We start from the raw sequence: 24,773 nt of genomic DNA, 5'->3' as shown, positions 1-24,773 counted from the left end.
TTGAGAACAGCAGCAACAACCGGTCAATTTCCAAAAAGTTTTCAACTGACGAATATTTAGATAATCTCTTTAAGAAACAAACCAATATGTAAGATTAAACCGCAAGTTTTGGTCGCTTGCGATCCATACTCGGTACCCGACTCCGAAAACAGCGATGTTTCCATTTATCTCCAGAATCCCTCCTCTTACACTGCTTCCAGGATGGGAGCATACTAAAGTATTTTCAGTCTGGATGGGTCAGTAATGCTGCCGTTTGGCAGGGGAAGGACAAGAAATTCTTCATCGTCAAAGCAAAGGTGAGTTCCAGCGTTAGCTAAGGTTGGTAAAGGTCTTTAGTGTCAGCACTCTGGGGCCGTGGTGACAATGCCTGAATGTTTAGTTCAGGTTGACACGGTCCCTTATAACATAAATCTAACAAAACCTTCTCCCTCCCAAATGTCAGGTCAACCATTCCTACAGTTTAAATCTGTGCTGTGGAGAAAGAGGAACTGCACCTGTACGGCAGGTTTGGGGTAAGTGTGTTCACATGTAGGTGCTATACTCTACACTTTCACTTAATTCATTTCATCATGTAATACTCATGGTGTACATTTTTCAGTTTTTAGATTGGGCACTTAAGATGAGGGAAAGGCAGTTGAGTACACCAAAATGATGGAGAGCCACCGCACCAACCTCACTGTCATCAACCCTCAATATCCTTGGTTGCCATACAATCATAGTTTGTTCTGTCAATCTTTGGATAGCAATGAAAATTTTAATGCTACACAGAGATTGATAATGACTCGTTACATCAGGACGTCACAGGAGAAAGTCACTGTGAACTCTACATGGAGGTGAAAATTAACCATAAACATGTGAATTCAACTAATTTAGTTTATTTGTTAATGTTGGTTAAAAAGATTGCCGCTAAGTTTTGCCACCTACTTTAACAATTGGTTGTTGTCATGGAAACATAGTTGCTTCTATGACAATAATGACAGTGCTGAAGAGGAATACACAATCAATGTAGTTTTTATTCAATGAGAAATACATAGCCTATTATAAATAAATAAATACATATATAAATATTTGAACCTTTTTGAATAAATAAATGAAAAATTACATCGTTCACGCCATAACATTAGACTTACAGTTTATTTACATTCATTTCTGCAGTTACTCCATAGGATTAGACTTAGATTTTATTGACCGTAATTTCAATATTTCCTTGGATTGTGCATCCACTAAAAAACTGTGTAGCGTCAGGTAGACCACATGTACATTCAGGTGGAGCGGTTGTGTAGCGTGTGTGTGTATTTGTGTGGCCAGCATGTTGCTCCACTTTCTGCGCTCCTCCTGATTTGGTCTCCAGTAGCACGGTAAGACGTTTCGGTTTTATGACCGCTCTCAGTCATGATCTGTCTGGTTTCGAGGCCTGCATCAGACAGCCTTTGTATGGTGGTGCTGCGGAGGCAGTAGTTGGTGTATCTCTGCTGTGTGCCAGCTTGCTTGCAGAGTTGGGGCCACATTGTGGCGAGGTGATTGAGGCCCATCGGCTCTGGTGTAAACCTAAACATTACCACACATAACTTAGCTGTCATATAAATTTACCTTTCATCTAAATATGCACTACAGATGATACACTTACCAAACTTTGTCAAACTCGCGGTTTACATTTTTTCTGGGATGTTGATAAAATGCTGGTGCGTCAGGAAGCAGGAGGGAGAGGTACTTTGCCAACAAGGACACAGAGCAGAGAGGATCACCAGGCAGTTTGTACACAAATCCCCTTGTTCTCTCTCTGTTCCTTCCTTGTGGGTCGTTGTGGTTTTTGGTATGTTCATTGAACAACAATTTGCTTCATTTCCTCTGCACCTAAAGTGCAGCTGTGTATCAAACCAAACTTTATTAACCGAGCCCACTGGAGTATTTGGATTCAGGACCCGCTTTATGGCGTCGAAGTCAGCATCTATAATTGATGTGTGATGCACTGTATCAACATTTTCACAACACCAGTGAACGCATGAGTAAAAGTTGTGAACTGTGTGTCTTTGAGGAGGCACCAGGAGAGGCTGAGTGGGGGGCCCGTTATCTGTTGAGTCCCACACGGAGACCGACGTAGTTGCTCAGTCCGTATAGTTAACCTTTGCATTTTCTGACAGTGCCATGAAATTCTCTTAAAATTTAATTGAATTGTTGTTTAGACACTGTGAAAGTCTGCGGGCCGCACCTTTATCTTGGCACCAATCTTCAAAGCACTTCACTGCCCACTTGATTCTGTTTAACTGTATTGGCCTCACTTCTCTCCTTCTCCAGTTGATCAACCTCTCCAGATGTCAGCTCCGCTTTTTTTTTTCTTTCTTTCTTTTTTTTCCCCCCCGGAGACATTCACTCCTCCATTCATTCATCCATCGTTAGCCCTCCCCGCAGATCAAGTTAATTGTGAACTATATAATCGTTAACGGCATCAAACAGTAAACAAACACCAGCTACTTTTTGCTACCTGCTGTAACAGTTGGTTGTTGTCATGGGTACATTGTTGCTTCAGAATAGTAGCTGTGATATACGCTGGTTATATCTCAGCTAACAACCAATCAGATTGCAGGATTTCACCTTTCTGTTTTAGAATGTTTAATTTGTTGCAGATTGGTGGGAGGCAGATCTCAGTAATTTGGTTTTTGCTTTAGCTTTCTGCAAGGTCATGTTTTCAGTTTGAGTAAAACAGAAAATGTGTCATCAAAGTTATATTATTAACCTTACTTTCATGTTATACTTTAAAAAGATGTTATATTGAACTTATTCTTGACAACATTTTGTTTTCTTTTCATTGAGATCTTGTTTAAAATGTTACTTTTCGAAGGGCATGTACTCATTTACGCTGAGCACTGTGTATATAGATGAAATGACACTTCTGTGACATGTTCCCTCTCAAAGAGGGGGATGGAAAGCATTTCTTGAAGAGGGACCATCAGCACTTCAATCAGGTGCACTTTGCTGTCTGAGGACCAGGGGAAGGAGGCAAAGGGGACATGCACATTGGGAGGATTCTGCCCAATACTGACTTTTTTGAGTCCATGTGTGAAAACGTTTACAAATCTGTCAAGAAATGTGTCATTCCAGAGCTAGTAACAAATGTGTTCACAACTCCTTTTCTAACATCAATGACAACCAACCATGTGAAGGCAAAGGCTGTTACTGTGGGGTGACTGTCCTGCATAATGAAGACAGGATTGAGTGGAAGTCAGGACTCTGTAAAAGACTTCATAGAAGTTGCTCAAAGCTTGAGGTTGGAAAAGCAGTGACTGTATGTGTGAAATAGCTGAAGAGAAGAGGGATAACAAAAAACAACAATCTAAACAAAGTATAAGTGTTTTATTCAACACAGGCATGTACAATTTTGTATTTACAGGGTTGCTGCTCTTTTCTAATATTACATTTCAAGGTTTATTGTGACACTTTACAAAAACACATTTTCAAAATCTGTTTTGTCATCACAAAATCAACAAAAAAAAAAAAACAGAAAAATAAACTTTGATCGAAAGTATGAATTCGTTTTTGCCATTGTCCTTATCTCATTAATGGAAATAACTGACTTCCCTGTTATTAACAGTTTTTTCTCATGTTCAACCCAAAGGAATAACTGAAGGAATCAAAATTTTCAGCGTGCAGCACACACACACTATTTTATGTAGCGCTGTAAGAACTTCAGGATGCTCAGCTTCACACATCTGAATTCCAATTGTGCTTTGAAAATCCTTTCTAAATATCATAGGCATTGACAACTGAAGCTCCTCTTGATTTGGCCGAAACACAAGTGCCGGAGCACGTCTTGCATTCAGCACCTCATTGGTGCTTCTAAATGTTCTGCTGGTAGTTGGAATTGAGATCTTAAACATGCAACCAATCAATGAAATGGAAAGGTTTATTTTCAGCCTAATAGGAGTTACCTGAAGTTGTTGTAAGGGAGGGAGGGTTGTACCAGTCTGCAGAAATTCTGACGCAAATGTTAAAACTACTTGTAACTTTGAATATGTGGGGGTTCCAGTCATTGCCATCACTTTTTCATCATCTTTTCCAAAAGCCAGTTCATCAAATGTTTCCTCCTCGGGGTCATTACACTCTCTTTGTAATCTGTTTATCTTTTCCTTGCATGACTGTTGTTCATCCTCGGCAGGTGGCGCAGGCACAGCATGTGGTACTAATGGACATCCACGGCATCTTTCTTCTTCTTCTTCATTCTGCTGTGCAGCTCATACCTTTCCTTGTCTCTCTCCCTTTTCCTTTTCAAAGTTGCTGGAATGGTTTATGTCCCACATAGGCCAACTTATTAGTAACATCAAGAACATTATGATATCATTCCTTCAGTGTTAAAAAAGTTTTATTCTTTTTCACTTACTGAAATTTGTATTTAGTCTAATTTTGCAAATACAAACAGCTGGTTGTATTATTTTCTGATTGTAATGTCTCAATAAAACGTGAACAGAGATTCTTCCATTGACACAAACATTTATTGGAGTGTATTCTGTGGTCAAAGGTTGTAATTCATGACCTTTGACTTGTTGGTTGTGCCCAAATTGACCCACTTGGCCACAGCCGTAGGTCATCGATACATTTCAGCCTCTTTCAGTACCCAATTGTCTCTCACAAGCACAAAGCACTATGGTATTTATGTAAAAACATTTGAGCTCTTTGATGCAGAAATATAAGATCAAAGGAAAAGGTCCAGTTCATATTTCTTTCATATTTTTAACATTTTTATTCAAATTTAGCACACAGAGAAGGGGGCGTGTGTGTGGAGGGGGGGGGCAGAATAGGGAGAGAATGGGACCAGGAGGAGGGAATACTCAACACTGGGAGCAGCAGGAGTTGCAGGAACATTGGGTAGCGATGATTCACCACTTGCAGGATGAAGACGTATGTGATTTTATTTTATTTAATTTTTTTTTGGAAGGGATAATGGAGTAACCCAAGCCGGGAAGAAACCAGAGCACCTGGAGAAAACCCACAAAGAAGGGAAGAATATGTACATTCCACACAGACGTCTCCCTCGTAGTAGGACGAAATAATACACTTCGATTGTGCGCAGCCATACTTTGTTCTGTCAATCTTTGGATAGCAATGAAAATCACAGTGCTTTTTAATGCTACACAGAGATTGATAATGACTCGTTACATCAGGACGTCACAGGATGTTCTCTGGCTCAGTCATGAAAGTTTTGTCGTTGGGCCTCATTTTCTTTTCTGGCTGTCTCTGAGGTACCTTGGTGATAGGTGGGAGGGGGAGCTTGCGTATTTCATGTTTAGGATTGGAAGGGGTAGTTGTGTTGGTTTGAGAAGCCTTCTCAGGTTTAAGATAATTTAATCTTATGCGAACGGGAGCCTTGGTACGCACAGATGTGCCTTCAGACCTTTGCTTTGGTTTAGTGGGGATGTGTGGCAGAGGGCTGAACCTTGATTTACCTATAACATCTGGCTGTATCCTGGACACTGTTGGAGGTAGTGCTAGTTTTTCTGCAGGCCCAATCAGAGCCTTGCTGGCTGCGGTGGTTGGTGCAGACCCAGTGTTCAATTTGTTGCAGATTGGTGGGAGGCAGATCTCAGTAATTTGGTTTTTGCCAAGTTTTTCCTTACTGCTCATCTCCTTTTGGGGCACACTGGAGCTGCTCTTAGGTTGGGTGTCCATCGAGTCAGCTTTAGCTTTCTGCAAGGCCTCGGACATTTCATAGTTTTTCATTCTTTCCCTAAGATACAACTGTTTTATGGTGTTTACTTTGTCAGTCAGTTTCTTATTCTGGTGCTTGTATTGTTCAGCCATTTCTTGAACCATGTTTTCTGTGGCTTTCAATGCCTGGTTTTCTTTACATTTCTCTCGGAGTTTCCGCTTGAGCTGTGAGACCTCTTCTGACTGGACTGGAGTTTCTACTTTGCACACCTGTTTCCTCAGCTCCTCACACTCCTTCTCTTTTTCCGCTATGATCTGATCTTTGCGTCTCAATTGCCTGGCCCTCTCATTTAGCTGTATAGTTTTTGTGGTTAATTCTTTTGAATACACAGGATTTTGGTAGCATTCAATGGCTTTTCGGTCAACATGAAATTTTAAAACTGGAGGCTCAGCCATTAAATCTCTTTTTTCCCGGGTTAACGTATCTATTGTTTTCTCCAAGCCGTGGCGTTGTCTCTCCATGGCAGCCATGGCTCTGTTCTTATCAGCAATCTCTTTATGATATATTTGTGCTGTGAGCTGTTTTTGTTTATCAACATGTATTTGCTTTTGAAGTTTATCATTCTCTTTCTCAAGGAAGGAATTCCTTTCCTTAAGCTTTTCAACTTCTGTTCTCAATGTCTTAATTTCATTGTTGCTCAGATGTTTCCTTTCTGACTCCCTTATTTTTTGGTTCGACAGCTGTTTGTAAAAGATGTCTCTCTGCTGTGTCACCAAATGGAAATCTTTCTCCCTCTGGGAAAAACGTCTTTTGTATTCAGTGAGCATGTTAATGGATTGACTTTTAGCTTCTATTTCCGCTCTTAAATCCTTAATGAGTTTGTTTAAATTCATGTTTTCATTCCTTTCGTTGCGGAGTTCAATTTTTGCATGTCGGTAAGTCAACTTGCAGCTCTCCATGAGATTTCTTGCTGCTTCTATCTCCCACTGAAATAAGCCAGCGAGGCTCCTCATTTCTTCGTCCCTCTCCAGGGGAGCCATTAAGGATTTTGTTATTGGACTGAAATCGTAATCTTGTGCCATTTCATCGGTTTTCTCCATCTCGATCTCTTCAAATAAAGGCTCCTTTGTTTCAAACAGTTTTGATGTCTGTCGAGTTTCGCACCAGGTAGTTAGCTGGAAATGTGTCCGCGTACTGACTGAGTTCTACACACCGCCTATATAAAGACGAAATGATGACACGACTGTGACATCACACTGCCTTTGATCTGCCTTTTATGATGTTACGTGTGACATCATCGTGTATGCCTTTGATCTGCGGTCTCGTGGTTTATCACAGTGAACTGCCTTAGCCTGTTGTAGCTACATGCTAATAACTAGAAATCTCCATGGAAACGACGAACTCAGATGGTCTGCTGACGTAGCCTGAGGAGTTCAGGTGCAGCTACGTAAATCTAGCAATTCTGCTCCAGCGCCGCCACGGCCACAGCAGGAATATATTGAATTGCGTTGATTAGTTCAGACAAATGTTTAGAAATATTCTACAGTAACGGCATGTCTATTCTTTTTCATTTTAGGAACCTCAGTGTCGGGTAAATAAACGAGCTTAAAGTGGTCCACTTTTGAGAGCTCCTCCTGAATGTCTCAGGGCAGCTCTTGTCCCTCTGAGGGACCCCCTTAGCTCCGCCGTAATTAGACCCATCTATTGACCACAGCCCTGTAAATGGAATGGACTCTGTGGGAGAGACACAAAGTGAGTGAAAAACACCTTAAATGTCTTTAGAACTATAAATGAAATTTCTTCTGTTGATCCTTCCTTCTTTTTGCCATTGAAACCGGCCTTCATGGCTTAGACATCTCCCGTGGGTGCACAATGACAATGACAGGTGCTCCGACGTCTTCTGGAGGAGCTTAATTTAAACAATTACAATCTGTCCAATATTGGTTTTTATTACCAATATATCGGAGAACTCTGAATAATCTGTCTTCGTTTTGACTGAATTTACTGTGAAAATAGCACACATACATTTACCTTTCAGACTTTTAATCCAACACGTTGACACGTAAACTAAATAGGCAGCTCTCATGTAAACGTCCATTAGCCTAGTTTGTATAAAGGCCCGACACTAAATTGTATCTTTGGCAGAAATAGCAGTTTTGTTGCTTCATTGGAAAGAAAAGACAGCGAAGAGAGGTGACAGTGACATGGGAGCTATCGGAGCGGAGGGACAGAGACGAGAGAGGGGGCATCTCGGATTGTCCCGGGCCCAGGCAAGACTGTCAGCTGTCAAATAACCACAACAACAACAAACAAACAAACAAATCAACAATTAATCACACAGCTGTGGCTTACGGACATTGGTTTGACTGTCTTAAAGCTAAATGAGCCAACAAACAAGTGAGCTGAAGATAGCCACTTACAGCCTGTCACACATCAGTCAGAGGTGAACTAACTGTAACTACCGCGACTGATGAAGAAGTCAAAATGCTAAAACCAGTAACCAGAATAATGGTGCACCTGACCCACGCATGTTCAAATACCCGATGAGTATTCCCTTGTAATAGTTGAAAGCTATATACATATACACAGTTATCAAATTCCCTCTCTCTTACACACTATAGTAGGTTTAGGTTACTGGTTGGCTGCTGCTGCTGTTGTTTTTTTGTTTTTTTTTTTGAGAAGTTGCGCTTCTTTTCTTGGGCTTGTTGTTTGTTTTTCTCGCAAGATCTGGCAACGCTGACACAGACAGATAACCACTCATACTCACACTATCTACGGATACTTTAGTGTCACCAGTTAATGTAAACATACGTTTTCTCCGTTTTTTTTAATAAAAGAAAAGGATCAGTGGCCCGTACGGGGATCGAACCCGCGACCTTGGCGTTATTAGCACCACGCTCTAACCAACTGAGCTAACCGGCCGTGCAAAGCGCGAAGAGAAGCTGAATACTTGAAGTCTGCAGTCATTTCCCTCATAAAGTTGACAAAGATTTTTGCTGAAGTGAAAGCGAAAGGAAATCAGAGAGAAAACTCCCGACTGACGGCCCGCTTTGGAAACATCAACAGATTCATTCATTTCTTTAAACGACGTACACGTCACTTCGCTCCGTTAACTAAGGTGAGTTCACGATCGCTCATTGATCGAATGGCCATTAAAGGTCATACATAAAGGAAAAGGTAAAGGATCCAGTTTTTCGTCCTTTCTCACAGCATCCCTGGCTGGTGCTTCAGGATGTCGGTGCAGTTCTTTGGCTGGGAGGCGGCCTATGATGACGCCTCCTCCGGTGTGGAGCTGGAGGCCTCGCAGGAGCCCAAAGACCGGGGCATCTACACCATGTACCACGGTACGAACCTCACCAACGCCCGGCTCATCATTGACTCCGGCTTCAAGCAGTCCTCCGGAGGCATGCTGGGAAAAGGCGTGTACGTCAGCCGCGATAAGAAAAAGGCAGAGCGGTATCCGCTGAAGCTGAACCCCGCAGACCGGGTGGTGCTGGAGCTGAGTGTGCGCGTCGGCCGCGTCAAGCGCATCGACAAGGACAACCATCCGATGCAGTACACCTGGAGTGCGCAGGGCTACGACACCGCCTGGGTGCCCCCCAACTGCGGCATGAAGGCCGTACCCAGCGGCCTGGAAGAGGACTGCGTGTTTGACCCCAAAAGGGTGAAGGTGGTGGGGATCGCCAAGGCCCCATCCAACGTGCTGACGGATCTCCAGCAGCGCGTAGCCAGAAGCGCCACTAACCAGAGCGGAGCAGACGGGGACGCAGCGGCGCACGGCGGCCCCCCGGATTCATGCTCGCTGTGTAAGAGGAAGGCCCTGCACGGCTCCCAGCACATCAGACAACCCTGCTGGGGCTGCGGGCAAAACATCTGCACCCTCATGACCAAGCACGTCTGTTCAGCCAGGGCGTGAGCGCCTGAGAACAGTTTGGCTCAGAGCAGATGATCAGAGAGAATCCAGGGAAATCAAAAACTGAAGTTAAATCTGCGGTGTGGGGCTTTTAAATGTTAACGAACATCTGTCACATTTAGAGCTCCCCTAAGTTTTAAATCTGTGTCTGAGGGGAAAATCCCCCTGGTCACAGGAGGGATTAGTCTGACAAAGTCTACGGTTTGTCCTTGAGGATAACTGTGGCCTAAACTACAAGTGTTGGAGTAAATCACTGCCAGAAGGGGAGAAAAAGGCTCCACACTGCAGGTTTATCTAGTAAAATCTCAACTCAGGGTGTAATCCTACTTCAAAATGTCTTCTGTGTTTATTTAGTGTGAAATGCAAAACTCTCTGTGGAATCCAGAGTTTCATGCTGTTTTTTAGAGCTGACTGACAATGTGTCTATAGAAATGATTTACCATGCAGCATGAACATAATTATGAAAACGAAAAATTATTAAATTCCAAACTAGATACATTCAGATCAAGCATTATTTTGCAACCAAATGTTTTGTTAAAGCAAATATAACCAGAAGTCAGAGACCTTTGGTTGCTCAGCTGAGAGCAGGAATACGTCCTCTGGCACTTGATGTCTGCAGAATTAAAAAAATACTCCAGAGAGACAAAGATCGTGCAAGATTTATGATTTAGCCAAAGTTAAGAATGAATATAATTCATTTTACACTCCTTTGAAATTCCTCTATGATAAGCTGGAACAACGTCAATAAAATGTACGTTAATAATGCTGTAATTTTTTCTGAGTACTGATGATGACAGGATGGAATGGTTGTTTCATTTAAATACATAAAGTTGGCCAATTTGAAATCCTGGAAGAAAAGACAGGATGTTTAATACCATCAGCATCTTGTCTTTTTGTATGAATGACTGTATTTTTATCTTTTATGCAACACACAATAATTATATCAATTCTAATCTAATCCTTCCCTTTTCTTAAACAAATGAACAATTGAAATTGATGTAAAATCCTAATAGCATCTGCAGAACATGGCTTGAAGGTCACAGTACATCTTCAGCTGCAGATGGAAATAAGCCATTCCATTAAAGTTATTGCTAATAATGTTCTGATATATGGTCCATTCACTTTAAGTTGACAGATCAGCATATTTAAGGAGTATACACAATTAAGATGGGACAATTTTTGAACACTGAGCAAAATAATTTTATTTCAGCCTAACTGTGGATATTGATTATTTTGTCAGTGATACATTGTGTAATAATATATGATGATGCTCATTTTGATTTACTGATTTGATTTCATGAATGTTTCAAAATTGACAATCATGTAGAGCCAATAAATTTAATCTTTATAAAATCTGATTCGTGATGTTCTTTTAATGACTTTGTAGTTAAGATAATAAAGCTTTAATTGTTGATGTGTTAGGCCTATTATGGATTATTTCATTACGCTACATGATTTCAATGAGTATTTGCAACATTTAGGATGAAGAGGCAAGCAGTGAGTCTAACTCCAGCAGTCTTTGGTCTCCCTTCATTTTAGCATGTTGCAAAAGGACCTGAAAAAAAAAAAGAGACCCGAAATAAATAAATAAATGCCAATGTACACAACCAACACAAATATAAGGACGTTAAGTTCCCCTTCAACAATTATTGGCCATTTGAAACAAATCCACTTCACCACTAAAATATTTCAGTCATCTGGTGCCAATGTATGTATGAGACAGCTGTGTACTCACAGCGATAAGCTCCTGGTCATTTTTGGCATGCAAGTGTCTGAGCAGGTACCAGCTGGCCACCTGCACCACGGTCCCTGGGATGTCTTGAGCAGACGCGTACACCAGTCGCTCTAACAAACGCCTTGTTTCCCTGCAGAAGAAATGCTGGTATCATATGCTCATGCCTTAGTATCCAACAGTATCCGTAGCTGTTGTTTTTCTCACACACACAAATATAGGCAATAAAATTAAACTTTGGCATGAAATGGCTTGTGGTGTGTGATTATTCTTGGCAAGGAGGGATTCCTGCAGCATTTCAGGAATTAAGCCAATGCACCATTGGTCTATGTGTTTTCTCTTCAGCCTCTGATCAATGGCCTCTGGCCAGGTCATGCTTATAAATGAGAATTAGTTCTCAAACATTTTACTTGGTAAAATATAGGAAAGGGGGTGGGGGAGAGAAAAATGCAGCAATCTAATGAAGCATCTTGTCAGGTCTGTAAGGTGTCAGAAGTCTTTTATATGAGGGCGGCAAGAACTTCATGTTTGATATTGTTTTGAATTTATGAAAGTAGAGGGGAATTTGCATATGGACACCAAGCAACATGGATTCACCTGCAGCTTGTGGGAGTGCATTAGAACCTGCAGTGACTTCAACAAATAATGCAAGAAGCACTGACCTTGCAGCCATCTTGGTCACATACTGAAGCAAAGCCTGGAAGAGGTGCGCCATGGGGGATGAATCCAGCTTCAAAACCTCAGTGGTGGCTTCTAGTACCAGGCCCTTCCAGTCATTTCCTGGAACACCTGCCTGAGAGGTCAGATTACACATGGTTAGGAATAAAGCGAGAGAAAAAGTATTTGATGTAAAACTATGATTAGTTAACCTTATTAAAGGTTAAATAACCTTATTTTGCCTTAAATTGTATTGTTTAACAACAGCCTGCTTATTCTGTGGCAGTTACTACTTTCAGAGGAGCTGTGATAGTTGTCACAAAATCGGATGGTAATTAGTTAGTAAAATATTAAATGAGAGGGGGAAAAAAGCATTTAATTATGGCGGGCAACCATGCACCATATTTCTGCTCTGGGAGTTGTGAACTAAAGGAAAAAAAAAACCAAACATATTTCCCCAAGTGAAATCTCTAAGACAGATTCTTGTCTCATTTGTATTTCCATTTGTTCACGGCTGTTGATCCCATAATTCTGCTGGATATTCCCCTCCCTCCAATCTGCCAAGATGACAGGAGTATAAAAAGGAGCTGCCTTTGGCCTTGTGTATGTATGAGTGTAAAAATATAGAAATCCAAACTAATACCATTATTCCTGTGGTAAATTTAATCTCAGTTTTGCAGTGACATTCAATATGTACAATCTAAAAGACGGTTCGGAATTCTTGCCTTATCCCAATAAAATGAAGGATATTATGGAATCAGATATTTGTCATAATCTCTGCTGAAACTCACCAGACAGGGTCCCACAGCAAGCAGGGCAAGTCGGAGGAGACTGGAAACCTGGCTGCTGTGCAGACCAAGCTGCGAGGCAAGCTGCAGACTCTGCCTGTAAGCCATAACTGCCTGGACCAGCAGACCCTGACTTCGATACACCTCAGCCAGCCACTGAAGGAAGGACAGAAGGAGACAGGATGACCGAGGATGAGAGGGGTGAGAGAGTAGAGTTGATGCAAAATGGATGGAGAAATGTGAGATAAAAGAATGGTTAATTATACAATCATTATTGATGAGTCTTGATTTGCTAATCATTCAGAAATAATCTGCTGCCTCAGCAAATGTGAGAACAATGCTACAGAAATGGAAATATCCCCGGAAAGTAAAACAATACAGTGACTCGTCAGTGAAATATTTTTCTAATACCTAGAATGATGCCAAATGCCTATTTTATTTCTTACAACAATAAACTCTGAAGCTAAATTAGCTTAACCACAGAAAACACAACTTACAAAAAACAGCATGAATAATCATTATCTACCATTACATAAAAGTAAATTCTGAATATTGTCATATTTAGTATGTGAACTCTATTATACAGTCCCACCCGTGACAAGGTGATTTTGAGAAACAGTTCAACGCTACATATACACAATATACACAGTCATTTTTATGGTCATTAGCTATGGATGCAATCTGCTGAAGAAGAGCATGACTCCCTTGCTGATAGCTGTCATGTGTTGTTAATTGCTGCAATATGGGATCACAAGCAAGGCACAGAACAGACTCCTGTAGACTGCTATTTCAGTGGAACACTGCTGATGGCGGTGAGAAGAAACACAAAATCTGATCATTTCAAAAAATGACCTCATCATTTAAACAGATTACAATCTGAAGATGACTCCATCAATACATTTAACTCCAGCTGAAAGGTTGCTGTTTGGCTGCTTTCATATGTCTGTGTGAATAACGTGGCGTGACATTGTTTGTACCACTAAACCTCTGGGGCTTGAAATTAAAAAGCAAAAGCTCATTAGTATTTTCCTGGCACACACAGTGCTATCGTAGTATTTTATATGCCTGAGTGTGCTCTCACATGCCATGCCCCAAGGTTGGTGGGGTTCATCATCACTGTGTTGTTGAGTTGCTCCAGCACAGACTCTGGGAGGACAGTATGAGCACTGGCCAGGAGGAGGCGCTGACACTGCACCTGCCTGAGTGACAGCATGACAGCTGGGTGCTCTGGGGAGACACTCAGCACCTGGGCCAAAACAAACAGAGCATGAGGAACCAACAATGAAGGGAAGTGGGATTATTTCTAGTTTAGTAAAGCAGAAAAGAATGTCATGGGTGTGTGTCCACGTTGAACCTGTGAGCAGAGGGCTTCTGCCTGCTCCAGCTGTCCAGCCAGCATCAGACCAGTCACTGCCTGTTGCAGTACCCAGCCTTCGAGACTCTGGGCTAGAGGGCGCTCTATCTCTTCCACATTATGCACTGCAAAAGAAAGAGAGACCAATGACCCTTGTGTCAAATACACACACACAGACAAACACACACGAGCACAGGCACACAAACACACCTTTCTCAGAAACAACCGTCATTAGGATTTTCTCCAGTCCCTGTCTGCAAGGAGCAGAACCAGAAAGATAACAGGATGTGTTTTCTGTGTGACAGGCAGCCATTAATCCTGCCCACGCCGCTGGATCATCTGAAAGCAGAGGGTGGAGACAGATCACAGCATTCATTTAATGATAGGTGCAAGAAAAACATTTTCTTGAGCTACGTACACATACAGATAAACACAAACTGTCTGTGCCTCAAAATCTGATTCAGCCATTTAACATAGGAGACAGTATGATGTGGAATGGGGGAGAAATACACGCAGAACACTCAACGTGAACAGCCCATGACGAGAAATGAACAGAATTCAATTGAGAAGTCATTTTAGTCTTATTTAGGTTTTCAAGGCTTCTTAGTAATGCTTTTTCCATAACACTAGCATTTCTGGTGCAACTTTATTCAGGGTTTGTGTGTGCATGTTTAAGTGCATGTCTACCGGGACAGAGCAGCACAGCTCTCTGCATGGTCTTCAGTGAATTTCGGTAACTGTCCTGTCTGGAGTGTCTTCCACTAGCCAGCTGGTTCACTCCACTGTACAACAACGCCCTCTGCAGGGACAGTCATTTCAGTTTGATACCCAGACACTGGGGAAAAGACTTCAGAATATACAACTGATACATTTTAGATACAGGAGCAAAATACAAGAATACATTACTTGCTGTGAGGTAAAAGAGCACATAAACAGTGAGGAAACATAAACGATATGGAGGCACTATGATATTTAAACAAAACAATAGTTATAATTTTACCTTTCCTTGAGTCATACTGGAGAGACAGGCAACATGCCCAGCCATGGCTCCACCCTGGAAAACACAGCAGACAAAGCCATAAAAAACACCACAACTTCTCATCAGCACCAAAGTAACAGTGGTTGAAGCCGCTGAGTTACTTGTGCGAGTATTGCTGTGGGAGTCATGACTTTGTGTAAACAGGCTTACATTTGCTTTCCTGGGGTAATACTGTGGTACCACTCTGGATAGCAGAGCCCACAGAGATGGATTTCCAGGATTGCTGTAAATAAGACAGACAAATCAATCTGTTGATCATTATCCAGGTTTTTTTTTAATCACTGGCTGTCCTAATTAAAATAAAAAATGGAGTGCATGCATTGATGTGGGGTAAATTACACTTGTGAAGTGCTATAAACAATTCACAGTTTGTTTACCTGTGTACAGCTCTGGATGCCTCCCTTTGAACTGCACTGTAGTTACCCTGCAGGGCCAGCAAGGTGCAGGTAAGTAAACACCGTTGCTCCATGACACTCCCAGAGGCTGAACCTTGTTTCAGCAGCTCAGTCAGAGCTGCAGTAGCTAGTGTAGCATCACTGTGGACCAGCCCCAGGGCACATAAACACAGTAAAGACTCTGAGATGGGCTCCTTTAACATTGAGCTGTGGAGACAGAAGGAAGAGAGACAGACCAATTTTGCAAGTACTACCACAATTAGTCATGATTTGACATTTACATCGACGGCAATTTTAATGCCAAGATTTTCCTCAGCAAAAGCTATTTTGATTTGGAAATTTGCTGTCAAATAACATACTTTAAAATGCAGTGAAATATTTACACTTCACAGAGCTTTAAAATAAATCATTATTACTTAAAGGTAGATTATCTTGCATGGACAGAAAATTAAGGCTCTTAAAAAAAAGATTTATCAGTTACAAACTTAGTTTTAATTAGTGGAGCAAACAGCATACTGGTACCACCCAGAAAACACTGTGGACTCACCACTTAAACAACAGAGTCTTAGCTGAGTCTAAATTGCCCTGTCGGTGCTGCAGCAGGGCCAGAGATGTCAAGATGTAAGCTTTCTCTTTCTCAGTGGAAGCCACACCCAAGGCACGTTCATAGGCTATAATACAAACACACACACCAGTTAATTCACAGGCCTTTTGACAGATAAAGATACAATGTCTAATTTGTTTGTTTCCAAGTTCTCACCACTGATGCTCTCCGGGATGTGTCCTGCCCTGTAGTAGGTCAGAGCCAGTCCAGCCAGATCACTGAGCTCCTGCAGCGGAGTGGAATTATAAACAAGTGCTGCCTCCTCTAACTTGCCTGCTGTGCTGAAAAACATAGTGAAACAAAGAAAAAACAAGTTTCAGGAATTTCTTAAGTATTGTCAAAGAAAGTTTAAAACATAGTACTGAGACAGTTTTTTATTTTTATTTTTTTTTTTACCACAAAGCACGGCCATAGCTGCCCAGAGCAAAAGCCAGTTGTTCTGTCGAGGACATGGATTTCAACAGTTCCACAGCTCTGGAAAAACACAATTCATATGGAAAAAAGGGAATTATTATCAAATATTTGCCTTGTCTGTTAAACCTACATTGTCAGTCAGTGTAACTGAGACAGACCTTTGGTAAGCTTGCAAAGCCTGTCTCTTTAGCTGCAGGTGCTCATTCAGGTAGCCCAACATAATGAAGGCATCGGGGTCAGACTGGATCCTCTCTGTTGGGCACAAGAAACCACATGCCACCCAACATCTATGTCCATCACATCAGTGAAATACAGACAAGGGAACTGAGGATCCTACATGATCATCAGCACATTAATAGATCCTTTACCTGTGTATTTGGTGAGCGCCACCTGAGCAGCAGAGATGGCATTCATCTGGACTATGTTGTAGCGATACAGTTCAGAGTCTCTGTTGCTCTTATCAAGCAGGGTGGAACATACCCAGTAAGCATAACCTTTCACTCCCTCCATCTGCCAGCGAAATGAAGATGAAAGGTAAGAGAGGAGGTAACATGAAATCAAATCATTTATTCAAAGGAGGGAAAAACCTATTTTCTGTTTCCTCATCAGTCCCTTAACAGTACTAGCAAAAATCTTATAACTGAACCTTTATCAGAATTACTGAGGGTGCTGAAGCTATTATTAAAGTGCTTTTATCTAACTACTGAGTGGGTATTATAATAACAACCCCAGGAGGTTCAGGAGATCACGCACATGGGTGCTGAGTTCAGTGGTGTGTCTGAAAAGATCCATGGTGTCATAGCTTCCCACTCTCTCTGCTATCAGAGCCTGTTAGAAAGAAAAAGGGATACAAATGTCATTTAAACACACAAAGAAGTCAAAGACAGAAATTTACTAAGCTTTGGAAGAACTAGCTCACTGACATTTCATTTCTGTCACTCTAATGATACCTTGTATGGCTCCTCACCAAGTTTGAATGTCTTTCAGATTACTTACAACTGTAGAACGCTTCTGCCAGGCAAAGTTAACTAAATTCTCAACATTATTTGACTTAATTACTGGATATTATTCAGACTATTAGATTTCCCCTGATGTTGTGTCAGATGTATATGAATTTATGGTACTTACTATATGCACACTTTAACAAGCCAATGGCCACAGTAATTTACTGCCAAATAGATATTTTCTCAACATGGTCGCATTAAGGCAACCTTTAAAACATTATATCACATGGTTGTTATAAAGGTAGCATGAGATTTGGTACCTGTCCGATCCAGCAGTTGACATACAGGGGCTCCAAGGACTGAGCAATCTTGAATGCCTCATGTGCAAGCTAAGCCAATAAAAACAGGAAACACTGAAAATGCCAGTCAGCTATGATTAAAAGAATAAAGAATAAAGAGATGGAACTAATGACACACACACACCTCAATATTGTCCTTCCTCAAATACAGAGTACCGAGGTTTGTCCAGGCAACAACATTCTGCAATGAAATATTGTTATATATTGTTCAATAAAAACTTCAAAATATACTACTACTGTGCTGTACATACATTTGGCTCAATTTGAATGGACTTGATGAAGCAATGTTGAGCCAGAGCAAAGTTCTGAAGACCTGGTGAGATGGAAGAAAGTGACAAGAATGCATCTTAGCTTGCTTTTCTGTGCCCATTTATTTCACAATGAAGCTAGAAATGCTGAAACAAGTTGGACATCCCCAATTCAAAGTTAATTATACCGACACAGAACCACAAGTTATTTGAGTGAAATGCTTTAGGTCTAATCCCACACTTCAAGCAAGGATGGTTTATCTGGTAGGGCCATAATTAAGTAATTACAGCTTTTTAAAAAGAATAATATTTTTTTTTCAGACTTCATCTATTTGTTATGCCATTGTTCGTATGCAGAGTGTATATTGAGCATTTCCTGATGCAAAATGAAAATAATTTTCTTCTTGAGTAGAATACTGTGCTGTGTGTGTGACCATCTTGGAGAGAGTTAGAAAACACAGTCAGCAAACTTGAGTAATGAAATATTGGTAGGTCAAGTACACACTGACATCTCAATCTATCAGATCAGTCTCGGTAAACTCCTATTATTTACTAAAATGTGAATACATGTTTACCTTACCTTTGTTCATAGCAATGACTCCCAGAGCATTCCAGTAGCTGTGATTCCCACTTTCCATCATGATTGCCTTTTTCAAACACTGAGAAGAGAAAACATCTTAAAAGTTACAATTTGGCTACAAACGGTGGAAAACTGTTGTGTAAGATGCAATAAATTACCTGTTGAGCTTTTTCTAGGACCAGAGATTGGGAGCTCTGGTCTCCTTCTGTTGGGCAGGGTAGGCTGGACTGGTGGTAATAATTCAGTCCTAGGTCATACCAAAGACTGGGAGCCTCAGACATCAGCTTTAAAGCATGAGCATAGCACCTGGAGACAAAACAATGCTTTAAAGTCCAGTGTTCTAACAAGGGCTCAAGGGCATGAAAAAAACAAAACAAAACAAACAACAACAACAACAAAAAAAAAAAAACACATTAGGAATTTAAAGCTTTTAATTGACAACTCTGGACACTCATGATGATATAGGCAGCTTGGAAAACTTGCCTATCTGTGGACATACCTTTCGCCAACTTTGAGTGTCTGGCTTTGATTTAGTTTTTGTCTCTGTGAGTTGGAGTCTAAACCAGCCAGCGGGCCAGGCACCAGAACCTGCGCTCTGCTTGGCGACACAGTGCTGACTGCTGTGCATGCATCTCCCAGCAGCTTCCACAAACAGGACAAGTCTGGACGCAGCTGCACAGCTCTGAAGAGCACAGAAGGTGTAGATGGATGAAACTGGAGTTACATAGAGAAAACAAATTATTTTTATATTAAGGTTCACAGGTTGAATAAATGTCTAACTGCTACCTGAAGAGGTTCTCTATTGCTTTCTGAATGAGGTCAATGGCTCCCCCATCTCTGCAGTCTGCCATTAAACCTTTTGCCAGAGACAGCTGGCACTCTCCAAGACCTGCACAATGGACCAATCAAATGAAAGTCTTTAAAGAATAGACAGATCACCCACAAGAGGTATGTAATAAGGAGCATAAATAAACAAACACCCACCTTTAAGAGCGGGAACATAATCCTGCTGCGCAGTGATCTGCAAGTACTCAGCAACTGCTTCTTTGAACTTGCCCAGGGTCTGTTTGATTGCAGCAGCCTGGTAAACACTGTAGATGGAGGAAGGCTGAAGTTGATGGGCCTTACCAAACGCCTTCAGAGCTGCTGTGAAGCTCCTGCGGTTTAAGTAGGCCTCACCTAAACACTCCCAAACAACCCAATCCTCTGGATCTGCTCTCAGAGCTGCCTGCAGACTGTAAACACATAGACTAGTCAAAAAAGCTCATACTCTTAGAAGATCTGAACAAATAGTTGTCTAAGATTTTACATTCTTACTCAGCTATGGCCTGTTGATGCTGTCCAACCTTCAAGTGGTAAAGGCCTTGTCTCATCCAAGCCCATTTAGCTGAGCCTGGAGTGGCTTTCTCTATCACTGACTCAAGTATCGCTAAGGCAGTGTCCTGTGGCAATCAAGAGGAAAGTGGGAGAAAAGGGACGGTGCATGAAGGGGGAGCACAGGAAGGACAGAGGAAAAAGAGAGGCGCCTGTAAGGAACTCCCAACGACACCATTCACAAATCTGGACACTGTGGAGTTTTTACCGTACGGAGCCCACTCACCATATCTCCCTGCTCCATACTGAGATCGACTGAGGCAGTTCCAGATTCTGCATCTTCACTGTCCAACTCAAAGGCCTTCTTATAGCAGCCTCGTGCACGGCCACGGTCATTTGCAACCTCTCGGTAATAATGACCAAGGTAGCGAAATACACAGCCAAGATATGGGTCTAATTTTGCAGCCTGGAATGGACAAATGAGCCTTAAAAGATACATCAACCTTGCTTATTTGTTGCTTATTTATTGCTTATTTTGTGGGCAAGTTAAATCTGTCAACATTAATATTTAACGATCTCTATCATCAAAGCTTTGAAGACTGACTGATAAATTTTTTTAAATATCTAAAAGAGACACATCTTGGCAGCACAGGTGGTTGAGTGGTTAGCGTGCATGCCACATTATCGCAGGGTTTGACTGTGACCCAGGGTCCTATTCTTTCTGTCACTCCCTCTGCCACTTACTGTCTGAATAAAGGCAAAAAAGCCCCAAAAAAGAATACTTAAAAATTGACACATCTTGGTTGTGAAATATAATTTAAACTACCAACAAAAACGTTTTCAATAATCATACCAACCTTCAGCAAATGTGTATGGGCTTTACTCCGGTCTTTACGGGTCTCCTCTCCCATGTCCCAGTAGAGTTGTCCCAGCAGAAAATAATACACCCCACAGTTTGGGTCCTGCATGGCTGCATTCAGGAAACTGCACAATGGAAGATGAGTAATGTTGGGAACATCGTAATTTTTTTTAAATGTAAAATATATTGATCTATTTTATAATGTACACCTACCTTTGCTCTGCTTGTTGCAGCTGGCCCTCAGCCAAGTGTACCAGTCCTCTCAGTTCTAAACCCTGAGCCAAGTTTGGGTTGGAGGCCACTAGCTCTGATGACACCTATTGAAGATAAATTAGTTTCATTTGTACCATATTTGAGCTCCTTGTGTTTGTGAAGATCATTAATTAAATTTTGAAGGAATTCATTAACATTTTTGTTTATTGTCAAATAAAAATGCACTTTTCAGAATGACAGAATTCAGCAGATTTAAAGTTTATAACCTTAAGTGCTTGATCAATCTGTCCTTTATTAAGGTATGCACGTCCTTTAAGGGCTACGAGAACATGGTCTTTCTCAGCATCTGGAATCTTAAAAAAAATTAAAAATAAAACAAAAAAACCCACAAAGAAACAGAAATTACCTTTAACATTCTGTAGCACTACATCCACATTCACAGTGTATGCATGGCCACAACTACAAAATACATTCCTAATAAACACAGAATAAATAGACAAACAGCATGCTATTTATCACATTACCTGTGAAAATGTCTCCAAAGCCTGATCTGCAGCCTTTTGTCCCTCTCTACATTTAACTAAAGCCTCCAGCTTCAACTTGAGCAGTTTGACCCTTAGATCCTTGTCCTCAGAAACACATGTCATCAGACCTAGTGGGACCGAACACTGAAATTCAGGATTTTTGTTTGGACCATACATTGTTTGATCAAATTTGGGTTTCATTCGGAAATCCCTCCTGTGAAGTTTCAGGAGATTACAAATTGAAGCAAATTAGACAACACCCTCCCCATTTGACAATATTTTTGCTTTTAGATGTTTTATTCCAAGCCAAAACCAATCATTTTGTCTGTGATTGTGTCACATATGCATGAAAACACATTATTCCACTTTTTGCAATGGAACCCCAGAAAGCCCCACTCATGCTTTGAGAACCACTGGTCTAAATGGCTGTAATGATGGAGTATATAGCAGCCCACACATACCTTCAGAACATGATGCAGCACTGTCTAAGTATCGGTGCAATTTAAACTGAGCTTCAGCCAGGTTATGCCATCCAGTAGTAGAGCGACTTTTCTTCAGCCCTAACAAAACAGAGGAGACAGTTCATGGACAGTTACCATCAACAGTGATGGTCATAAAATATATGGCTCACTATAAAGCGTTCAGGTGACTTTTTCACCAAGAAGAGAATTAATTCAGTGTGAACTAACCCTCTGAAAGGTCCTTAATGGCATCTTTATATCTTCCTTCCTGAAGTGCTTTGGTGCCCAGACCTAAGTGGCCTAATCCACAGTTAGGGGCCAGATCCAGGAGCCGGGAGAAGCAGCTGACTCTATCCTCATTCAGGACACCTTCAAAGAAAAAATATTTCTCCACAATGCTTGAAAGTGCCATTTTATTATAAAAAAACAAAACAAATTTCAATTATTGTACATATTCAAAAGCAGCTTACCTGTTTTGAGGTAATGAGAACAAAGGACCTCAAGAGGATAGCTTTGGTTGGGGTAGTTGGACAACATGGACTCACATGCCTCTTTCATTTTGGCTTCTTCTTGTGGTAGCTAAAGCAAAAACAGATTCCTGATGAGCAGGTGATTTAGGAGGAGTATGAGGTGGCATATTTGAATGAATATAAGTACAATAATATTGATTGATAACAATTGATATTCTGTGATCATTGGATTGTGCTACAGATGTATGCTGAAGAGGTACACTTACTTTAGAAAGACATTTAACATAGTCTGCTGAGATGCTCTTGTGTTTCTCTCCTGGCACAGGATCTATGAGAGCCAAGGTTTTCTCAAATGCTGTGATTAACTGTTGACAGTGAAGAAAATGTTGCTGTTACCACAGGTTAGACAGTAGATAGGATTAGGAAAATCAATACGAGATCCACTTTAACTCCGGACTGTAACATTTTGGGGCTTGTATATTAGACTGACATGAAATATTATATTGAAGGGTACTAAGTTAAGTGATCATACACAAAAACTACATATTGAAGAATTTAAGTGGGCATTTGGCAAAGTTTTACATGCTGCTGAGTTTCATCATCTTGCTCTTCATCATTAAGGCACTCTGACAGATGTTGGGTCATCTGTTGCCACAGCTCCAGTAACTCATTCTTGGCCACAGCTTCTTCCTCTTTCAGCTGAATGAGCCGGAGCCAAACCTTTGCTAACTATAAACACAAACAAATTCAAAAGAGTGAATAACCCAAAAATAAATTTTAATTAGCCTTACCCACATACCTTTAAAAATACATACCTTTAAGTATTCCTTGTCAGACTGATAGATATCTGAGAGCTTTTTGATCACCTCATAACATTTTTTTTTGTCTGAGCTGTGGATAGAAAACATCATCGCAAACATCATGAAATACATGCAAACTTGTCAAAACTACAAAATGTAATAAAAAAAAAAAAACGTATATATTTTTTTAAATATTAATAGACACTTGAGATATTATTAACTTTTCTTTTTACATGAAGCCATCTGTTGTATTAAAATTACCTCCATATCTTACCTGGCATACAGCTCAACAAGCATCTGATAGACATTAGGCAGCTCAACTTTGAAATCCCACTGATCAGTCTTTTCATAAAGATTGGCTAGGCCCTAAAGCACAAACACAATACTAAAATGTTTGCTACATAAACACACACACAAGTCATGAAAAATGCAACATTCTCAGTCAGAATGGAAAGTTTTTTAAGAAATGTGTCACTGTGCAGTAGGAATCCAGATGTGATTTGACAGCTGATATTTTCGGCTCAACTGACAGGACAGTATCTGTACATAATTTGTTCTCAATGTAAGAAGTCACCACTACGCTTTTGTATCCCACCTGCCATGCCAGTAGTTGCTCAGGCTCGAGCTCCACTGCCTTTTTGTAGGCTGTCTGCGACTGATCTGGCTGCTCAAGTTCACTGGCTGCCAAGCCAATAAAAACCCATGCATTGTAGTTGTTCTTCTCAATTTTCAAAACAGCCTGTAACAACATTAAAGAGAAAAATCACACATGCAACACCCCAGTAGGAGAGACACAATGGTCTATTCAATAACAGTCAGGACCTAAGTTGACTTCTCCTCAGTATCTGAGATGCCTTACCTTACAGTGTTTCAGAGCTTCTTTGAATTCTTTGTTTTTAATGGCCTCTCTGGCACTTTTCAGTGCAGTTTTCACCTCTTTTCCAGACATCTTCTTTTATCTGAGTGTAACAAGCATACACAGCAGGAGAAATTCTGTCACGTCATCCTGAGTCCAAAATAATGGATCAACATAATAAGCTTTAAGAAAACACTTACAGGCAGCTCATCATCTCTAACACCATCAAACTGATTTACAGTGAGTTTAAGTTTGATGGTTAATTGTCCTGACTGGACAGTCAACAGCTGACTTATGTGGCTAGTTTCTGTTAGCAGGGCTAGCTTGGTAAACTCAATTTACATTAGTTAAAAACGATGTGTCGAGAATGAGACGTGGTTTTAAACTTTATTTCTTATTTGGAAGTAATACATACTATACTATAATAGTTCAATAAGCTGCTACCAATGTAGGTTTTGTAAATATGAACAAAACTGGTCACCCACTGTTTACGTCGACTGCTCGTTCTGCTCATGTTCAGTAACACGGAAGTGAAAGGCATATGGTCACGCCCATATATAATTTTCAAAATAAAGTTACTTGCGGTTTGGTTATGTTAAAAAAACAAA

The 24,773-nt window shown here is 40.9% G+C and overlaps 2 protein-coding genes and 1 non-coding gene across 4 annotated transcripts; 1 reads left to right on the top strand and 2 right to left on the bottom strand.

Moving 5' to 3' along the window:
- Window positions 1-8,489: 8,489 nt before the first annotated feature.
- trnai-aau (transfer RNA isoleucine (anticodon AAU)) lies at window positions 8,490-8,563 on the bottom strand. The gene has a single exon. It is a non-coding gene; the product is annotated as a tRNA-Ile (tRNA).
- Window positions 8,564-8,655: 92 nt separating this feature from the next.
- LOC115048596 (uncharacterized) lies at window positions 8,656-10,906 on the top strand. The gene is made up of 2 exons (XM_029510197.1): window positions 8,656-8,759; window positions 8,852-10,906. Exon 2 carries the CDS (start codon window positions 8,874-8,876, stop codon window positions 9,555-9,557), a length of 684 nt encoding a protein of 227 aa, XP_029366057.1. The 5' UTR covers window positions 8,656-8,759; window positions 8,852-8,873; the 3' UTR covers window positions 9,558-10,906.
- Window positions 10,270-24,691, bottom strand: skic3 (SKI3 subunit of superkiller complex). 2 transcript variants are annotated; one of them, XM_029510195.1, is made up of 41 exons: window positions 24,651-24,691; window positions 24,169-24,268; window positions 23,905-24,048; window positions 23,584-23,675; window positions 23,325-23,400; window positions 23,092-23,238; window positions 22,776-22,874; window positions 22,510-22,618; window positions 22,268-22,408; window positions 22,040-22,138; window positions 21,579-21,706; window positions 21,321-21,407; window positions 21,055-21,158; window positions 20,840-20,966; window positions 20,269-20,448; window positions 19,986-20,110; window positions 19,653-19,903; window positions 19,455-19,557; window positions 19,168-19,350; window positions 18,827-18,974; window positions 18,669-18,747; window positions 18,092-18,153; window positions 17,965-18,021; window positions 17,802-17,870; window positions 17,291-17,365; window positions 16,906-17,047; window positions 16,696-16,789; window positions 16,520-16,597; window positions 16,280-16,404; window positions 16,067-16,190; window positions 15,502-15,726; window positions 15,275-15,347; window positions 15,086-15,139; window positions 14,773-14,884; window positions 14,296-14,424; window positions 14,086-14,210; window positions 13,813-13,977; window positions 12,735-12,887; window positions 11,949-12,079; window positions 11,290-11,419; window positions 10,270-11,109 (listed from the first exon to the last, which is right to left on the bottom strand). In XM_029510195.1, the coding sequence occupies exons 2-41, from the start codon at window positions 24,256-24,258 to the stop codon at window positions 11,032-11,034; spliced, it is 4,713 nt and encodes a 1,570-aa protein (XP_029366055.1). In that variant the 5' UTR covers window positions 24,259-24,268; window positions 24,651-24,691; the 3' UTR covers window positions 10,270-11,031. The 2 variants fall into 2 exon arrangements, with proteins under 2 accessions (XP_029366055.1, XP_029366056.1); XM_029510196.1 differs by lacking the exon at window positions 24,651-24,691 and adding an exon at window positions 24,366-24,641.
- Between the last annotated feature and the right edge of the window lie 82 nt (window positions 24,692-24,773).

Source organism: Echeneis naucrates, chromosome 9, assembly GCF_900963305.1.
Source record: "Echeneis naucrates chromosome 9, fEcheNa1.1, whole genome shotgun sequence".
Taxonomy (NCBI): domain Eukaryota; kingdom Metazoa; phylum Chordata; class Actinopteri; order Carangiformes; family Echeneidae; genus Echeneis; species Echeneis naucrates.
This window is presented reverse-complemented; position numbering and strand designations above follow the sequence as displayed.

Coding starts and splice junctions, on each gene's coding strand:
- LOC115048596 (XM_029510197.1), top strand. CDS start 8,874: ATGTCGGTGCAGTTCTTTGGCTGGGAGGCGGCCTATGATGACGCCTCC.
- skic3 (XM_029510195.1), bottom strand. CDS start 24,258: ATGTCTGGAAAAGAGGTGAAAACTGCACTGAAAAGTGCCAGAGAGGCC. Junction 18,154..18,668: donor AGTCATTGCTATGAACAAAG/GTAAGGTAAACA, acceptor CCATCTCACCAG/GTCTTCAGAACTTTGCTCTG. Junction 17,048..17,290: donor CCACTGAACTCAGCACCCAT/GTGCGTGATCTC, acceptor TTTCGCTGGCAG/ATGGAGGGAGTGAAAGGTTA.